A 20688-nucleotide genomic window follows, 5' to 3' on the forward strand; every position below is an offset into this window, starting at 1 on the left:
CCATTAGCAAATCTATTAGCCTGCGTTGTTGCGAATGACACACACAACCTGTGTGACCCACAGGTTGCGGCCAACGTTGAGTGAGTGAGTTGTCATGATGATTACAGTTATTACAGCTCCTGATTGGACCTTTGGATTGGACACGGAAGATATAAACCACATCTAGTAGGAACACAATATAGGCTATAGATCAAAATCACGCACCAATGAAAACTCGCTTGGATCATGACTAAATAAGAATGTTGATTTTGGCTTTGGTCCAAATTGTATTGCGTCTGGGTCCGGATCCGGACCGGAGTCCGCCTATTGAGTACGCCCAGTTTAGTGTAAGGATGAAGTTCATTGTGAGAAAAAGACGAGATGCAGGTGAATAAATAACTGATGCAGAATTGCTCTACCCCCAAACAGCTATTTTTCCTGGAAGAGACACTTCTAATTTGTTTAGATGATCATATTGTTCATGACCTTAACAGGCATATTGCTATTTCATGCTTGAATTGTGCAATTGTCTGCTAAATTTCCTCTGCTCAAATTTGTTTCAATTCCGGGTGTTTCGATATTTCCTCCGGTTCAAATTGATTGTCTCTCGTGTCGACAGATGCAATTTGATATCCACAAATTGATTTGAAACCCTCTTCTCGGACACACACGAGAGCAGGTGACAAGTTATTGGAAGGCATTTCTGTGCTGTTCTCCCCGCTTGCATCAGCCCATTTTAAGGTCTATATTACCCAAGCAATTATATTTGTGTATTCGTTTAGCGGACGCTAATCTTATCAATTGCAATTCTCATCTCGTTTTGTGGCCAATTTGTACATCCTCCAACGGGTAATTTAGGATGGATTAAACATCCACACAAACACACACACACAGACAAAGAAACACACACACACACAGACAAAGAAACACACAGACACACACACACCTTCATTACTGATAATGAAGGTGTGTGTGTGTTAATGATTGCATGGGGTCGGACCCCTGCTGGTTTCTCCTCCTTCAGCTCTCCAGCATCCTGAGTGCTGTTCCCAGCACCCAGACTACCCTAACAGTAAGGGACTAAATACTAGAGTAGTATGGGTCAGGTGGCTGAGCGGTGAGGGAATCGGGCTAGTAATCCGAAGGTTGCCAGTTCGATTCCCGGTCATGCCAACTGACGTTGTGTCCTTGGGCAAGGCACTTCACCCTACTTGCCTCGGGGGAATGTCCCTGTACTTACTGTAAGTCGCTCTGGATAAGAGCGTCTGCTAAATGACTAAATGTAAAATGTATGGTGTACACTGTAGATACTATATCCATACGTCCTGTAGAGCAGTATGGTTGATACTATTTAGTATGATGGATACTATAAAGCAGGGGTCTCCAGGCCTGTTCCTGGACAGCTACCTGCCTGTAGGTTTTTGCTCCAACTACACTTATTTTACCTGATTTGACACTCGTTAGCTGATCAACCAGCTCATTATTAGCATCAGGTGTGATAGATTAGAGTTGGAGCTAAAACCTACAGGCAGGTATCTCTCCAGGAAAAGGGCTGGAGACCCCTGCTATAAAGACTAGAGCTGTGAAAAATAACACGTTAACATGTTATGATTAAATTACAGGATTAATTCTTTATTTTTATGCATTTAACGTAATATACCCACAATTCCACCCAATCTGCACTAGTCCCCGCTCTAATGCAGTCAGACGGCAGCTGCTATCCAAACAAACAAACAAAAAATGGAACCTGAGGGACCTTCTGGATGGGAAGTTCGTGTTCCAAAAAAACAAGGATGGAACGTTCAATAAAACCAAAGCGATATGCACATTCTGCGGGAAGACATTGGCCGGGTTTCCCAGATTCGTTAAGAAGCTCTTAACGCTAAGAGCTTCTTAGGAGCGTTCTAAGAGCGCTCCTAAGAAGCTCTTGGCGTTAAGAGCTTCTTAACGAATCTGGGAAACCCGGCCATTATCGTTTCACCGAAGCAATACCAGCCTAAAGTACCACCTCAACACCAGCCTAAAGTACCACCTCGACGCAATACCAGCTTAAAGTACCACCTCGACGCAATACCAGCTTAAAGTACCACCTCGACGCAATACCAGCTTAAAGTACCACCTCGACGCAATACCAGCCTAAAGTACCACCTCGACGCAATACCAGCCTAAAGTACCACCTCAACATAATACCAGCCTAAAGTACCACAGTGACGCAATACCAGCCTAAAGTACCACCTCAACACAATACCAGCCTAAAGTACCACCTCGACGCCAAGCATGCGTTGGTCGGCGAGGGGAGTTCAAGTGGAATGTGCCAAACCACCCTCACTGAACAACGTAGGCCCCTCACTAAGTCTACCTGGGACAAGTTGACTTGCACAGTTGCCAAATGGATTGCAAAAAGCTGTAGATTAATATTGTTGAGGACGAGGGGTTCACCGAAGTTTTGCGAGTGGCAACGGGGGACTCGAGCATCAAAGCACCGCAAAGACGCACAATATAAACATATACCGAGAAAATCGGTAATATGTGATTAATCATGATTAATCCACAGAAACCTGTGATTAATTTGATTAACATTTTTAATCATTTCACAGCCCTAATAAAGACACATACTATATAGTAGTATGGTAGATACTATATACACCAGGGTCAAAGTCCTTAGCTAACTGGCTTCTCTCTGGCTTGTACTTTACAGAAGGTCCAGCTAATCACAGCATCACATCAGCCCTGCCTCAGGGAAGGAGAACAAGATGGATGGGCGATGATTACCCCAGCATGCGTACGGCTCAATTAAGGCAAGAAGTATAATTGTGTGATCCAATCACAACAGAACACAGCTGGGTCATTAGCAACCTAGTAGGTGACATTTTATTGGGCCCCACAACTTCAAATACCTTCAACAAAAAGGTGGGTTTGGGTGAAGTTAGAATTAGTATATTAGGTTAGGATTACATTAAGGGTTAGGATAGTTAAACCAACCTGTGTGTGTCTCAGGTTGTGTGTTTATATGTATGGCTCGTCTCTGTGTGTGTGTTAGGGAGACCCCAAAGGAAGTCCTCATAGATATCATAGGGGGTCAGATGGCTGAGCGGTTAGGGAGTCGGGCTATTAATCAGAAGGTTGTTGGTTCGATTCGTGCAAAATGACGTTGTGTCCTTGGGCAAGGCACTTCACCCTACTTGCCTCGGGGGAATGTCCCTGTACTCACTGTATGTCGCTCTGGATAAGAGCGTCTGCTAAAAATGACTAAAAAATGACTAAATATCATACCCCCACAAAATAGATGTGTGTGTTTGTGTGTGCATGTGGCCTTGACTGACATACAACACACACATTAACACATGCAAACACCATACACACCTGCACACACATACATATAGCCAACATATCTATTTTGTGGGTGTTTAATTTCTGATGCTTTCCTTTGTGGCCTCCCTCACACAGACAGGGCCTCCCTTAGAGGAGTTTCTCTGCTGATGGGAGACAACCCAGTGTTTAGTAGGTGCCCTCATCAGGGCCTTCATTGACAGTGCGTTTCATTAACTTGACTAATGGCATCTCGTAAGAAATGCACCGTGGTAATCAACATCTCTGTATTGAAGAGGGGTGTCTTCAGTCAAAGGCGATTCTCAGCAGGTCATTTGCCCATTACCCTGCACTTAACTACCCTGGGCTGCCCTGCTCTGGCTGGGCGGGGGCTGGGTAGGGCTGGTCTGGAAAAGGAGGGGGAAGTAGGGAGAGGGTGAAAGGGGTGGGAAGGGAGGAGAGAGGAGGAGAGGAAGGAAGAGGGGAAGGGAGGAAAGGAAAGGGGGGAGGATAGGGAGGATGGTGTTACAGGAGGTGGTGGAGGGTGCAAGGGAGAGGTGGAGGGGGAGGGAGAGGTGGAGGGGGGTTCAGGGAGAGGAGAGTGGTGGAAAGATCTAACACCAAGATTCACACCCTGACCAGGGGCATGCAGCAACAGCAGCCCAGATCATCAGCTCCACCTGGCTCCCACTTCCAACACTCTCTCTCCTCGGCCTCCTCTACACTCCTGCACTGGGCCTCTCTCTCTCTCCTCTACACTCCTGCACTGGGCCTCTCTCTCCTCTACACTCCTGCACTGGGCCTCTCTCTCTCTCCTCTACACTCCTGCACTGGGCCTCTCTCTCCTCTACACTCCTGCACTGGGCCTCTCTCTCTCTCCTCTACACTCCTGCACTGGGCCTCTCTCTCTCTCCTCTACACTCCTGCACTGGGCCTCTCTCTCTCTCCTCTACACTCCTGCACTGGGCCTCTCTCTCTCTCCTCTACACTCCTGCACTGGGCCTCTCTCTCTCTCCTCTACACTCCTGCACTGGGCCTCTCTCTCTCTCCTCTACACTCCTGCACTGGGCCTCTCTCTCTCTCCTCTACACTCCTGCACTGGGCCTCTCTCTCTCTCCTCTACACTCCTGCACTGGGCCTCTCTCTCTCTCCTCTACACTCCTGCACTGGGCCTCTCTCTCTCTCCTCTACACTCCTGCACTGGGCCTCTCTCTCTCTCCTCTACACTCCTGCACTGGGCCTCTCTCTCTCTCCTCTACACTCCTGCACTGGGCCTCTCTCTCTCTCCTCTACACTCCTGCACTGGGCCTCTCTCTCTCTCCTCTACACTCCTGCACTGGGCCTCTCTCTCTCTCCTCTACACTCCTGCACTGGGCCTCTCTCTCTCTCCTCTACACTCCTGCACTGGGCCTCTCTCTCTCTCCTCTACACTCCTGCACTGGGCCTCTCTCTCTCTCTCCTCTACACTCCTGCACTGGGCCTCTCTCTCTCTCCTCTACACTCCTGCACTGGGCCTCTCTCTCTCTCCTCTACACTCCTGCACTGGGCCTCTCTCTCCTCTACACTCCTGCACTGGGCCTCTCTCTCTCTCCTCTACACTCCTGCACTGGGCCTCTCTCTCTCTCCTCTACACTCCTGCACTGGGCCTCTCTCTCTCTCCTCTACACTCCTGCACTGGGCCTCTCTCTCTCTCCTCTACACTCCTGCACTGGGCCTCTCTCTCCTCTACACTCCTGCACTGGGCCTCTCTCTCTCTCCTCTACACTCCTGCACTGGGCCTCTCTCTCTCTCCTCTACACTCCTGCACTGGGCCTCTCTCTCTCTCCTCTACACTCCTGCACTGGGCCTCTCTCTCTCTCCTCTACACTCCTGCACTGGGCCTCTCTCTCTCTCCTCTACACTCCTGCACTGGGCCTCTCTCTCTCTCCTCTACACTCCTGCACTGGGCCTCTCTCTCTCTCCTCTACACTCCTGCACTGGGCCTCTCTCTCTCTCCTCTACACTCCTGCACTGGGCCTCTCTCTCTCTCCTCTACACTCCTGCACTGGGCCTCTCTCTCTCTCCTCTACACTCCTGCACTGGGCCTCTCTCTCTCTCCTCTACACTCCTGCACTGGGCCTCTCTCTCTCTCCTCTACACTCCTGCACTGGGCCTCTCTCTCTCTCCTCTACACTCCTGCACTGGGCCTCTCTCTCTCTCCTCTACACTCCTGCACTGGGCCTCTCTCTCCTCTACACTCCTGCACTGGGCCTCTCTCTCTCTCCTCTACACTCCTGCACTGGGCCTCTCTCTCTCTCCTCTACACTCCTGCACTGGGCCTCTCTCTCTCTCCTCTACACTCCTGCACTGGGCCTCTCTCTCTCTCCTCTACACTCCTGCACTGGGCCTCTCTCTCTCTCCTCTACACTCCTGCACTGGGCCTCTCTCTCTCTCCTCTACACTCCTGCACTGGGCCTCTCTCTCTCTCCTCTACACTCCTGCACTGGGCCTCTCTCTCTCTCCTCTACACTCCTGCACTGGGCCTCTCTCTCTCTCCTCTACACTCCTGCACTGGGCCTCTCTCTCTCTCCTCTACACTCCTGCACTGGGCCTCTCTCTCTCTCCTCTACACTCCTGCACTGGGCCTCTCTCTCTCTCCTCTACACTCCTGCACTGGGCCTCTCTCTCTCTCCTCTACACTCCTGCACTGGGCCTCTCTCTCTCTCCTCTACACTCCTGCACTGGGCCTCTCTCTCTCTCCTCTACACTCCTGCACTGGGCCTCTCTCTCTCTCCTCTACACTCCTGCACTGGGCCTCTCTCTCTCTCCTCTACACTCCTGCACTGGGCCTCTCTCTCCTCTACACTCCTGCACTGGGCCTCTCTCTCTCTCCTCTACACTCCTGCACTGGGCCTCTCTCTCTCTCCTCTACACTCCTGCACTGGGCCTCTCTCTCTCTCCTCTACACTCCTGCACTGGGCCTCTCTCTCCTCTACACTCCTGCACTGGGCCTCTCTCTCCTCTACACTCCTGCACTGGGCCTCTCTCTCTCTCCTCTACACTCCTGCACTGGGCCTCTCTCTCTCTCCTCTACACTCCTGCACTGGGCCTCTCTCTCTCTCCTCTACACTCCTGCACTGGGCCTCTCTCTCTCTCCTCTACACTCCTGCACTGGGCCTCTTTCTGCACTCCGGTCTCTGCTGTCCTTTCTCCACACGCCCTTTCTACATTGCATATTTCAAAGTGTTTAACATTTAACACCAGAACTGTTCATTTTGCTTGTTGAGTGCTTATACATGTCTGCTCTCTAGAGATGGACCTACAGTATTTAAACCCTCCATGTGGTACTTTGCTACGTGTCATGGCACATCTCACATGGCACGGTTACAGTGATGATCTGATCATCTGTAGGACAGAGACAGGCTGACATCAGATGTAACTGTGCGGATGCACAGAGACAGCAGGAGATGACACAGCCACTGTCCAGAAGGGAGATTGGGAACATAGAAAACTAAACAAAAAACACCAAATGCTTACAGACTGTGCCTTGCCAGGCACAGTGCAGCCACATCTCAGACACAAGGCGCAGTGCCACAGTAACAATATCTTACCTGCTGTGCAACAATAACCACATCTCAGCTATAAGAGCAACTCAACAATAACAATGCCCTAATTACAGGTTAGCGGGGAGTTCAACCCTGCTCTGCCCCGGACCAGAGCAGGTCTGGGGGGTCACAGGTCAGGGGCATGCCGGTCTGGGGGTCACAGGTCAGGGGCATGCCGGTCTGGGGGTCACAGGTCAGGGGCATGCCGGTCTGGGGGTCACAGGTCAGGGGCATGGCGGTCTGGGGGGGTCACAGGTCAGGGGCATGGCGGTCTGGGGGGGTCACAGGTCAGGGGCATGGCGGTCTGGGGGGGTCACAGGTCAGGGGCATGCCGGTCTGGGGGTCACAGGTCAGGGGCATGGCGGTCTGGGGGGGTCACAGGTCAGGGGCATGGCGGTCTGGGGGGGTCACAGGTCAGGGGCATGGCGGTCTGGGGGGGTCACAGGTCAGGGGCATGGCGGTCTGGGGGGGTCACAGGTCAGGGGCATGGCGGTCTGGGGGGTCACAGGTCAGGGGCATGGCGGTCAGCAGGGATGAGCATTGTGGGCTAGCTCTGCTCCAGGGAGGAGGAGAGGTGGAGGGTCAGGGGAGGTGAGAGGGCAGAGATCAGGCCCCCGAGGCCTCCTTCCTCCATCTACTAGATGTGCTCAACCAGACTGAAAGACTTATTGATGAAAGATGGACTGGAAGGCCAGATGGATAGGAGGAGAGAGAGAAATCTAAAAGAGACAGAAAGAGAGCAATATTAAAGAGAGAGACAAAGAGAGAGAAATCTGAAAGAGAGAGAGAGAAATATGAAAGAGAGCAATATGAAAGAGAGAGAGAGAGAGACAAAGAGAGAGAAATCTGAAAGAGAGAAAGAGAAATCTGAAAGAGAGCAATATGAAAGAGAGAGAGAGAGACAAAGAGAGAGAAATCTGAAAGAGAGAGTGTAAGACTGAGATAGAGAGTTCTTAAGCGAGGTAACATTTTGCGTTTGTTTTCTTTAACAGAAAGTTGTGTTACAAACACACACGATACTGGCTATTGCTTTTGTGAAGTTGTCTTGTGGATCACTGGCTCGGCTTCTCAACCCGATTCAGTGGAACAGGGCGAAACCAGAGTGAACTAATTCTGAGGCTCGCTTGACAGAGATAGATGGCTGAGGGGGTTTCAACACCAAACCCAATCAATCACACTGCTCAATAGTGCTCACACAAACCTATGATATTTTAAAGCATTTTCTTTGGACTGGAAACTAAAAAACGTACATTGCTTCCCTTTTGAAACAATTGTTTGTCTTTGGGTAGTGTGGTTTTGTGGAGGAAAGTCTTTACACTGGCTTGACGCAATGTGAACACAGGGATCCTCATATAGCCGTATGCATTATGCATGACCTGCTACTGCATGGCCTACTTTTCTTTGATTGTGGTTTAATGAAGAGGTTCTTCTGAATGAATACATTTACATGTAAGGACACTGTTCACATTCATCTTGGCCAGATTTCTAGATGTTCCCATTGCTGGTAATAAACTGTGCAAGGTCACTTAGTCGAGGAGAGCTGTGATTGGTCAGGGGAGCCCAGGTGTCTCTATGTCATCAGGGGCCATCTTGGTTCTAGTTAGGCTCAGGGTGGTGATGTACGTTGTGTGTGTGTGTTGTACGTTGTGTGTGTGTGTGTGTGTTGTACGAGACGTTGCCTCACCGTCCTCCCGGGACTTCTGGATGAAGGCGTCCACTCCGCTCTCGCCGTAGTTGCCCTCGGACGCCACCGTGGAGACGTAGTTCCAGCGCATGGCCTTGACGATGTCCACCATGGCCTGGGCCTGATACGTGTCTGGAGGGACCACGCGGGAGAAGAAGTCGTAGCGAGTGTTGTCACTCAGCTCTGGAGCTGTGGAGGCATAGCTCACCTGAGGGATCTGGGGAGGGGGGAGGAGGAGAGGGGGAAGGGGGAGGAGGAGGGGGAAGGGGGAGGGGGGAGGAGAGGGGGAGAGGAGGAGGAGGAGAGGGGGAGGAGGAGAGGGGAGGAGGAGAGTGGGAGAGGAGGAGGAGAGGGGGAAGGGGGAGGAGGAGGGGGAAGGGGGAGGAGGAGAGGGGGAGGGGGGAGGAGAGGGGGAGGGGGGAGGAGGAGAGGGGGAGGGGGGAGGAGAGGGGGAGGGGGGAGGAGGAGAGGGGGGGGGATAAGAGGGGGAGGAGGAGAGGGGGGGGGTGAGGAGAGGGGGAGGGGGGAGGAGGGGAGGGGGGAGGAGGAGAGGGGGAGAGGAGGAGGAGAAAGGTGAGTCTGGATACAAAAATCAAACAACAGTAGAAGAGAAGGTGAAGTTGTGTGTTTTGAGGCGAGGAGACCTCCTTGGAGGAATGCTTGGGGGATGTGGTAGTGAGAAGAGAGAGGAATGAGGGGAGAGAGGAGAGGAGAAACAGATAGAAGAGGAGAAACAGACAGGAGAGTAAATGTGCTCTGACAGAGGACTGGTGGACTCATGTGGACTGCCTGGCCTTCCCCACTGGAACCAGAGCCAGTCTCCCTGCCACCCCCCACTGACCTCCTCTACAGGCCACTGTGGGGGTCCTCCTGGGTGGGGGACAGGGGAGGGTAGGGGGGCCTGGTTGGGGGGAGGCAGGGATAGATAGAAAAGGGAGGTTGAGGGGGGTCCTAGGTTGGGGGTCCAGAGAAGGGGGGCAGGGGAGATGGGGGGCTCCTCCTGGGTGGGGGGGAGCAGGGATAGCTGGAGGGGGAGGAAGAGGGCGGTGCCCAGTGACTGGGAGAGATTACTAGTGTGTCAAAGCGCCCAGCGGTCTGGAGCACTGCAGCAACACTGTACTGCCTGGAGGACTGGAACACCCTCCCTTCCTCCAGAAGAGTCTTCTCTCTGACTAACAGGTTAACACCATATTCATGTCATCATTTTTAAGTCGTCCCCCAGAAAAAAAGTTTCTGACTGTTTACGCAGCAGGTGAACTGTGTTGATACAACAACATTCCGTCTTCTCCTCGTTCTGACTCAACTTATAGGGAACAATAACTTCTATAAAAACGAATGAACTAAACGATAACGAACTATTACATTACCTGCTAATTATTAGCAATTATACCATGGTCTGGGTGAATACTCGATTCTAATTGGCTGCAGGGGTGTCCATTATCGGGTGATAACGGACACCTACTACGTAATTGCAGCAAAACTGTCTTTTCACCGTTTTAAATTATTGCGCTGGCTACATAGTATATGAGCCTGTAGAAAGTGTCTGAAATAAGTAACCATAACAACAGGGACAGAGTCAAAGCCTCCATTTACAATTTTGAAAGACTAACAAGCTAACTTATGTTGTAACGTATTTACAATGAGTGACTTCAATATTTATTTTAACCTATTTGAAAAATGTTACTTTTCTGAATGTAATGTGTCAGTGTCACGTAACCACTCATCTCACATCCCATTCGCTATTCACCTCGCTAGTCAATCTACTGCAGACGCCTCCGCATCATCCATTATCAGGTGATATTGGACACCTCGTCGGGCATTATCCTTTACTTATAAGTCATGTTTACTTTCACTGTTTCATAACTTGAACAATGAACCATGCAGAGACATTGGTGAGTCATTATCTCTACATGCACCATTTGTACGTCGCTTTGTTAAAGGGTGTCTGCCAAATGAATCAAATATGAAATGCAAATACACATGCATGCAACCACACAAGTTGATCAAGTTTGTTGATATTCCCACATTAGCCAGTAGCAGACTTGGCCGTTGTTTTTGGTTAAGGGCTATTAACCAAAACAGACAAGAAAAAATTGTTCAACAACAAATGTGCATTCTGTTGCACACAGCAAAAGACGAAATGAAACAGACTTGTTTCCTTCTGTATCATTTGGCAGGGAATATTTTGTTTGTGACCGCATTATCATATGGAGCAAATATACAATAATGGACCAGAGTAGCTGTCACTCTGTGTCCGACAAGAGTGCTTCCATCACAGTGGCGCATCAGGGGAAACAAAGCACTCTGTAGTCTGAGGCACTTAAGGGACCCGCTCCTCAGATCTGTCTCGCTGGATCCGTCTCAAACCCAGGGCCAGCGAGGCCACAGAGCCGTACCCCAGGCTAGTGCCACGGGAGTGCACAGAGCATTCACATCCTAGGCTAATCCACACTGGACACTTAAGATGTAGAAACGCGGGGAAAAAAGGATAATTCTCATCGCTCATTCAGTGTTTAGTTTGTGTGGGTCCAACACAGACTTTATAGAGTTGTCTTTCTCAGCTCACCTCCCGCTTTACTGCATCCCCTCCTGCTTTACTGCATCCCCTCCCGCTTTACTGCATCCTCCCCCGACCTCCTGCTTTACTGCATCCTCCCCCCCCCCCCAAGAAAAACAATGATGATAAACAACAAAAAGTTACCCTGAAGCCTATTTTCAGCGTTATGTATTTACAGTGCAGTTGTTCCGTGGGTGTCGCGTGTATGTTTAGCTGAATTCCCTAAACACCAGAGTCCGTGTTGAGATCCAAGCTGCGTTCAAGCGATCCCTTTTTAAAGATCCCTAATGCTTTAATCAGTAGAATTAACCTTGCATTAGCAGGGAATCTATGAGAGCTGGTGTTGCGAACAGCTGATCAGAATCTGCACCCGTTTCTCCTGCAAAGCTGGGGGAGAGGAAATGACCTGACCAGTTCTACCCCTGGTTCCACCCTTCAGAACACGGAGCAGAGAACAGCTAAGGACTGGAGGAGAATTAGACTGAACCAGGGTGAAGTTAAGGGAAGAATGCTGCAGCATATGTGCAGATCTACACAGTACTGTATGTGGGATATTCTGTGAGAAGTTTAATGTTTAGAGCATTTGACTACAGATCAAAAGGTTGCAGGTTTGAATGCCTTTATTGTATATTGTTTGTGACAGTACTGTATTGCTCTATGCAGTTATGTACTCTAAGCATACTTATTATTAATATTATTATTATTATTACAGTAGAGTTTTGGTCCATACAGTTATACATGAGCTGGTTACAGCTCAGTGGTGGAGCACGTCCCTGCAGCTCAAGATGTCGCAGGTTCAAATCCCCTTGGATGTTGCATTGGACAAAAGCATCTGCTGAATGAACATGTTTTATTAAGCTGGTATACAGTAGGTAGTGCACTAGGCAGAGCTGGTATCCAGTAGGTAGTGCACTACACAGAGCTGGTATCCAGTAGGTAGTGCACTAGGCAGAGCTGGTATCCAGTAGGTAGTGCACTAGGCAGAGCTGGTATCCAGTAGGTAGTGCACTAGGCAGAGCTGGTATACAGTAGGTAGTGCACTAGGCAGAGCTGGTATCCAGTAGGTAGTGCACTAGGCAGAGCTGGTATCCAGTAGGTAGTGCATTAGGCAGAGCTGGTATCCAGTAGGTAGTGCACTAGGCAGAGCTGGTATACAGTAGGTAGTGCACTAGGCAGAGCTGGTATCCAGTAGGTAGTGCACTAGGCAGAGCTGGTATACAGTAGGTAGTGCATTAGGCAGAGCTGGTATCCAGTAGGTAGTGCACTAGGCAGAGCTGGTATGCAGTAGGTAGTGCACTAGGCAGAGCTGGTATACAGTAGGTAGTGCATTAGGCAGAGCTGGTATACAGTAGGTAGTGTGGAGGACAGTTAGTTCCATCCACACTAGGCCTCCTGGGTTCCTAGCAGAGGAGAGAAGCCTGTTAGGTGATTAGATGTGCTGGGTAAGGACTTACCACACACACACTCACCACACACACACACTCACCACACACACACACAAACAAACACACTCACCACACACCACACAGACTCACACACCAAGCATACACACTATGAAGACACACACACACACTCAAATATACACCACACAACACACAGAGGACAACACCAAGAACACGCACTATGAAGACACACACAACACATAGACTTACACACAGACATACACACCATGCATGCATACCACACAGACTCACAAACCACACTTACACACACAGACCAACGCACAACACACACTGCCCCACTCTGGGATCCAGGCCAGGGATTCTCACAACTTTTTAGTCAGGTCCCCCTTTGAAGATGAAGAAAATGTCAGCCCTCAACCCCCCCCCCTGCTACCCCTGAAATTATTCTATCCTTTTTCTATAACGATGTACAGTTTTCCTCTCCTTGAATCCCAACACACTCCTCCCCCAACACTCCTCCCCCAACACTCCTTCCCCAACACTCCTTCCCCAACACTACTTCCCCAACACTACTTCCCCAACACTCCTTCCCACTCCTTCCCCAACACTCCTTCCCCAACACTCCTTCCCACTCCTTCCCCAACACTACTTCCCCAACACTCCTCCCCCAACACTCCTTCCCCAACACTCCTTCCCCAACACTCCTTCCCCAACACTACTTCCCCAACACTCCTTCCCACTCCTTCCCCAACACTCCTTCCCCAACACTACTTCCCCAACACTCCTTCCCACTCCTTCCCCAACACTCCTTCCCCAACACTCCTTCCCCAACACTCCTTCCTCAACACTACTTCCCCAACACTCCTCCCCCAACACTCCTTCCCCAACACTACTTCCCCAACACTCCTTCCCCAACACTCCTTCCCCAACACTACTTCCCCAACACTCCTTCCCCAACAGTCCTTCCCACTCCTTCCCCAACACTCCTTCCCCAACACTCCTTCCCACTCCTTCCCCAACACTCCTTCCCCAACACTCCTTCCCACTCCTTTCCCAACACTCCTTCCCCAACACTCCTTCCCCAACACTCCTTCCCACTCCTTCCCCAACACTCCTTCCCCAACACTACTTCCCCAACACTCCTTCCCCAACACTCCTTCCCACTCCTTCCCCAACACTCCTTCCCCAACACTCCTTCCCACTCCTTTCCCAACACTCCTTCCCCAACACTCCTTCCCACTCCTTCCCCAACACTCCTTCCCCAACACTACTTCCCCAACACTCCTTCCCACTCCTTCCCCAACACTCCTTACCCAACACTCCTTCCCCAACACTCCTTCCCACTCCTTCCCCAACACTCCTTCCCCAACACTCCTTCCCCAACACTACTTCCCCAACACTCCTTCCCCAACACTACTTCCCCAACACTCCTTCCCCAACACTCCTTCCCACTCCTTCCCCAACACTACTTCCCCAACACTCCTTCCCACTCCTTCCCCAACACTCCTTCCCCAACACTACTTCCCCAACACTCCTTCCCCAACACTCCTTCCCCAACACTCCTTCCCCAACACTCGTTCCCCCTCCTCCTGTGGTTGAGTGATGGGAGCAGGACTTGCTGTTCTACATAAAGTGTGAAGACAAACATATGCACTCCGACGCAAATAGAAATTGTGAGCCAAGCTGTTTAATCACTGTGACTGTGGAGCCTAAATGTAAAAAAAAGCAGGTTTGTGTAGGATGACTCACTTTTGTCATATCAAGAGCAAATGTGTAATTAAAGTCCCCTTATATTATTATTAAATTGAAATTGTTGCTATCTTTTTTTGATCAGTATCATTCTGTCTGTGTTGATTGTGGCATCTTGGACATGTGTTTGGATGCTCTTTTCATCTCTTGAATCCTGTTTTTTTAAACGATTGACGCTTCGTTTCCACTTAGAATTGCTGTAGTTCAATTGACTGTTTCAGAATGGTTGTAGCTCAACTTCCTGTTTTAACAGTTTGTAGTGCAGTGCATTTTTGTATTAATATGATGTGAGGTCCAGTTACACTAAAACAGGTCATGGCTACTTTTCACTTAATATGTCAGAGCCCATACTTCTCTACTTTAATTTGAGTGAAAAAGTGTAATTAGTACTTAAACTTTGACCAGTCTTTTTAAACACGAGTATCTGTACTTCTACTTGAGAGTAGGATGTGTGTACTGTACCATCTCCGTTGATGGATTCCTTCCTGTGTGTTGTTTCTATAGCTCTCTCTGTCGGTTAGAGGTCCCCATGGATACGATTGCGCGTATTCAGTCGCAGTAAATACAAATTTGCGCTTGTTCAATATCAGTGAAGCCTCGACACCTTGTGTGAATGTGTTGTCACACAAATCTTTATTTTCGCGGATTACTGATTGAATCCTATCTTTGGGGGACAGACACTGGTATATTTAGATCCTCATTATCACACTTTCACACACATATCAGACCCACATGTGTGATCTGTCTCTCAAAGTGACATCTCCTTCTCCAAATGTCTCATTTACAATTCAGATGTTGCCCTATGCCATCAAGACATTTAACTAAAGCATCAGAAACACGCCTCCAGATTAAACTAGATAGAAACAGAGAGCCGGCTCTGACCGTGTGGACGCTGAAAAACTTCAATTACATGTTTTCTCTTTCTACCTCGTCATTATAAATGATTGGTGCCATATTTCCCATGAGGTCTGAATGTTCTCCTGTTTGCAGGCTAGTCTGAGTGCTCCTGGTCAGATGCTTGTTGAGACAGGGAACCAATGGTTCAGATCAAGGTGAATGCAGTATGTTTCAGTCTGCAAATGATAATGATAGCATGCATACATTTGCCTACATTAGCCTCTCTAATATACCTTCTGAATAAGTTGCATGACAGAAAAAAGGGAAAGGTAGATCCAAAATGGGGTCAGGCCGGGCGTGTTGGTGCTTCTGCATCTGCAGTATTTTGTATGCTAAAGGCCTAAGGAGCCCCAAGGCTTATATCTAGAACAATCTCATCCTCTCCAAAACATTCAGCTGTACAGAGAGGAGAGGATGGAGTCTGGAGGGAGACGACCTACCACACAACTCTCCTCTCTACGGACGTCACAATGAAAGACATCCACAACGGTAAAATCCCCAGAAGAAAAGGAAACATCTAATGAACGAGGACGATAGAACCAGAGTAAGGGAGTAAGGCTGAGCTAAAAGCAGGTTCTAACTTTAATGCTAAATCATTCATGCTGATCCTTCATTCTTCATTGAGGACCTTTCACACACCATACACCTTATAAGAGCTCTCTCAAAATTGATTACATCAAATTATTAAAGTAATCTAAGCTCTTAAGTAAATAAGAAAAAAAACGGTAATAGATCATATGAATTATTATTTACTTAAAGAAATTGCTTAGAATACTTAAATAGTTTGATGTAATCAGTTTCCACGAAAAGGTTTGACTTCTGAATTTATTGGGTTTCCATTGAAAAACACAAAACATTCAATCTGGTAGAACTCACCAAGTCAGGGAGCCAATCAAAGTTCACCAAGTCAGGGAGCCAATCAAAGTTCATGTTTTTCTGCTCTGGCAGATGGGTCTGGTCACCCTCTCATTCAAACAGATTTCCCTCCAGCATTGAGAAGTGCCAGGCCAATCACAACCGTTCATCTGACATGGGGCGGTTTTAATACGATGACTGTACATAGGAACGCCCAGGCATGTTCGTAAACAGCCAAGATTACGTTTTGTTGCTCTGATTGGTTGTAGCTATCCAGTTCTATCCAATTGTGTCCAGAGATCTGTCTTTTTGGTCTGCACCCGTTGATAACTAATTAACTCCCCTTGGATATCGAAAATAAACTGAGAGTTTCCAAACTAATACACATTTGCATAATGGTCTGGCGATGCCAGGATAACACACAGCTTATTCTGTAGTTACATGTATTTCACACATCTTTAATGAACAATTCTCAGTCACAGCTATGCTCTAACAGATTACAAATATTATACTGGGGGTTATTAAACATGGACGATGCTGAGCAGCCAACCTGTAGTATTTCACACCTCCTCACTCGTACGAGCCACTGTTTACACTGAGAGCAGATAAAAATGTGACATTGTTTCTGTCAAGCTAAGTGCAGCAGCAAATAAGTGAGCCTGAAGAGAGGCAGGCATGTCCTGCATAATGAGGAGTCTACCCCGCCTGAGGATGGACGGGCAGCGAGCGTTACAGTAAGTGGATATGGAGCGACTCAAGTCCAAGTTTTAGGCATGCCACACAACGCGATGAATTTCAATTCGTTGTCATTTTCCACAGAAAATGAAAAAAAAAACTTAGATAAATGTACCTTTTTTCATTGTTTGCGCTCGCATCTCATCTGTTTGTTTACGTTGACGCCTCTGATAAATCATACAGCAAAACCCATTTTTGCCACAGCTGTATAACTGTCAACACTCAATTTAAGATTGATTAGGAGATTGAGCTTTCAAACTTTCGCAGGCTAATCTATTTTGCTCTCAGATAAAGCAGTTGTGTGGCAGTCAGGCCAGTATAACGCTCTCTCCTTTGAGAGTGATAACATCTCAAAGCGTCCGTTAGACCTTTTCATAATACGTCCATCTCTCAAATGTGACCTTTAAAAAATCGTGCATCACTGTTGCATTGTGGGAGCTGTGGGAACACAGCCAATAAGGTTCAGAAAATAATTGATTGGCACCCCCCTGGTCCAATCATGCGGACCATCCAGTGGAACGGAGCCTCTCTTATTGGCTCAGTCACAGTAAAAGGTTGCAGTCGTCCCAAGTTTGGAGATGACTGTCTGAAAGTGAAGTGATTAGGAGATGATCCAGTACGCTCCCCAAACTAACAAGCTGTTACCAGACAAACAAGACATCATTTCTGCATGACTTACAGTCTCAGACCAACCCACATCATCAAGATAGTCGGGTTTGAACCACCTCTGCTACAGTCACCGGCAGTTCAAAGAGGTCTAAACAGGCTATTATACCTTTAAGATAGCTATGACATGGTACTTCGGTTTCTGACTGGCCCCGGATCCTCCCACGCCACACACACACCACACACACTGGCCACACACACACCACACAAACACACCACACAAACACACCACACACACCTCACCATGAGAGTGTGTTCTGCTCTGGCATGCTGGGATATTTGATAAAGTGTGTGTGTTTGTGTGTGTATGAGTGTGTTTGTTTTTGTGTGTGTGAATACATGTGAGAGTGTGAGTGAGTATGTGTGTGTGTATATGTTTGTGTGTCTGTGAGAGAGTGTGTGTGTGTGTGTGTGTGTGTGTGATTATGTGTGTGTTTGTGTGTGTGTGTCCCAATAGAGAGCTGTTCCAGCTATTGATTTGTTTGTTACACAACCCTCCTCTCAGTCTGTCTCTGATTCGTTGCTGTGACCTGGAGAGTGACCAGCACACCATTACTGAGCCTCAGTAAAGATCATGTGATCCAGTCCTTAAGACACCTGGGGATCAACAGTGGATTTACACAGGAGGGAAGCACAAAATGGGAAAATACAGGTTTCTGTCAAACAAGCAAATCTGGCGTTTGTTTGGCAACTTGCAACTGCAGGTATTTCAGGAAAGGGGCTGTTGATGAAATATGAATGGAGTTTAATAACGCGTCCTGGCTTTGTTTGATACTGTCAGACAGGATGCTGATGACAGCAGGGTGGTGTTTGCTAACAGTCCCATGGGACCCTCAGCTGGGCTGGGCGGAGCTACGACAGACAGGCTGGAAGGAGTTACAAAAGACAGGCTGGGCTGGGAGGAGCTACGACATACAGGCTGGGAGGAGCTACGACAGACAGGCTGGGAGGAGCTACGATAGACAGGCTGGGAGGAGCTACGACAGACAGGCTGGGAGGAGCTACGACAGACAGGCTGGGCTGGGCGGAGCTACGACAGACAGGCTGGGCTGGGAGGAGCTACGACAGACAGGCTGGGAGGAGCTACGACAGACAGGCTGGGCGGAGCTACAACAGACAGGCTTGGCAGAGCTACGACAGAGTGGGTGGAGCTACGACAGGGTGGGTGGAGCTACGACAGGGTGGGCAGACCTACGACAGACAGGCTGGGCTGGGATTTCCTCTCTCAGGTCTTTGGTATATTTTTGGTATTTTTTCAACATCATTATCAAAAGGTTTGAGATTGTCGCCATTTCTGCAGAGAGCTCCACTCCTTTCCACTTTGTGATGTGATGCAGAGTGCCCTTTAAAGATTTACAGGGATTACAAATGATGACACGTCGATATTACTAACCGCCATAAGCGGGCAGGATGCTGAGCACTCGAAAAGTTTGTCCATGTTTATAGTCGACTCTCTCTATTCCTCTTTTGGAGATTTTTTAAGGTGACTTTTCCCTCACCAAGAACAAAGTTGGAGAGGCTTCATCAATGGATCCTCCCTGTTGTTTCTCCTCTGTTGTTTAATGAACAAAGACTCAATTATTGATGATCTCGAGGACCGTTAATTATTAAAAGGGGCCTGTAGTTGACAGCAGTTCTTTGGCTAATGTGGGTGATATATTTGCTGGGAGAAACACCTCCTGCTTAATTGTGGTGATTAGCATCAGGCGCCCCTTGATTTACCTTCCGCGCCCCGCTTCTGATGTTAGAGGAAGAATTATGGGAAGGGGGGGGGGAGGGGGGAGGAGGGTGAGGGGGGAGAGGAGACAGGGACTACATGGCCCACACTCATCATCCTACAGAACTATAAAAAAAAACATAGGTATCTGTCATGGGATATTCAAAACATGGATGTAGCCAGAAAACAGACATGCCCATAAAAAAACAGGTGAAATGTATAACTGGATATTCCAAGAGAAAGTACCTCTTCAGGGCTTCAGCTTGTGTGTTTGTGTGTGATGGTTCCTCCTTGTTAGAGCAGGCCAAGCTCTCCGGGAGCGTTCTGTTTTCCACCACTACCCACCCAGTCCTGGGTGTCCATTATTCAGTGGATTTGACTATTGTGAGCACTACAGCTTCTATTAGACCCAGCAGCTATGACAGGTAATAAGATTGCGTGGTGCACAGTAACAATGCTGAATCTCTCCCAGGTAGGCTATCTTACAGTATATTGGGACAACTCTGCAGAAGTTGACAGAATGGAGCCAGCTACCACTAGGCAATACAGACAGTAGTGAAGTTACCCTCCACGATCAGGGAACACCTGCCATGGAGGTTTAGATTGATCATGCTGTTAATGTTGCGATTGGAATCGACCCTCTTTGAGCTGTGGCACAAGAGGCCTTGGAGGCTGCAGCGTCTGGGACAGATCTGGCTGCCGTACTGAGTGGAGCGGGCTGGGTCCTTACACCCTGCAAAACCATGCTTACAATTATTCAGACTCTACATTTAGGGGGGCCACAAGCTTGTTGTTACAGGGGCACTGGCCCCCTCTCCCCCAGAACTGCCCCTGCTCTTCCCCTCTCCTGTCTTTCAAGAGCAGGGCGTTCTTCATCAACAGGAGGCCAAGCTGCTGGGCGGCCGTCTGCATTATTAATAGGGTACTACTGTACAAACATGCCTGGATTCATCAAGACTGGTCTCTGATCACTCTGTGGGACCGAGTCGGACGTGGGTGTGGAATCCAGGTGTTTGATTCGTCACCTTCCTGCTTCCCACAGATGGGATTGAGGGACAAAAAAAACACGAAAACCTGACCTTGCATTTTAGGAGCTTCATGTTTGCTTTCTCACATGACGGAGAGGGGGAGGGAGGAGGGGAGGAAAAGGGGAGGAGGAAAGAGGATAAGGGAGGAGGGGAGGATAAGGGAGGAGGGGGGAGGATAAGGGGGGAGGGGAGGATAAGGGAGGAGGGGGGAGGGGAGGATAAGGGAGGAAGGGGGAGGATAAGGGGGGAAGGAGGAGGGGGGAGGATAAGGGGGGAGGGAGGAGGATAAGGGGGGAGGATAAGGGGGGAGGATAAGGGGGGAGGGGGGAGTAAAAGAAGATAAAAAATGAAGTGAAAATGAGGGTGGAGTCGAGGCAGAAGCAGGGAGCCTGCTGCTGCATGGTTACGGTAGATAAGCTGGATCCCATTGACAGCCCCTGCTCTTCAGTGGCGGGCAGCGTGTTATTGGCAAGTCTGTAAATAGTGTTCCCGCCCCTGCTGAATGAGCTGGAGAACTGCTCCAGC

General features: G+C 48.9%; 1 protein-coding gene across 1 annotated transcript in view; it reads right to left on the reverse strand.

Moving 5' to 3' along the window:
• The window catches only part of grm4 (glutamate receptor, metabotropic 4), a 115153-nt gene that overhangs the window by 58111 nt on the left and 36354 nt on the right, over positions 1-20688 (reverse strand). The window contains exon 2 of the mRNA XM_062473528.1: positions 8557-8773. Within this exon, the coding sequence (XP_062329512.1) occupies positions 8557-8773 (217 nt within the window). The remainder of the gene's footprint in view (positions 1-8556; positions 8774-20688) is intronic.

Source organism: Osmerus eperlanus, chromosome 1 (genome assembly GCF_963692335.1).
Source record: "Osmerus eperlanus chromosome 1, fOsmEpe2.1, whole genome shotgun sequence".
Lineage (NCBI taxonomy): Eukaryota > Metazoa > Chordata > Actinopteri > Osmeriformes > Osmeridae > Osmerus > Osmerus eperlanus.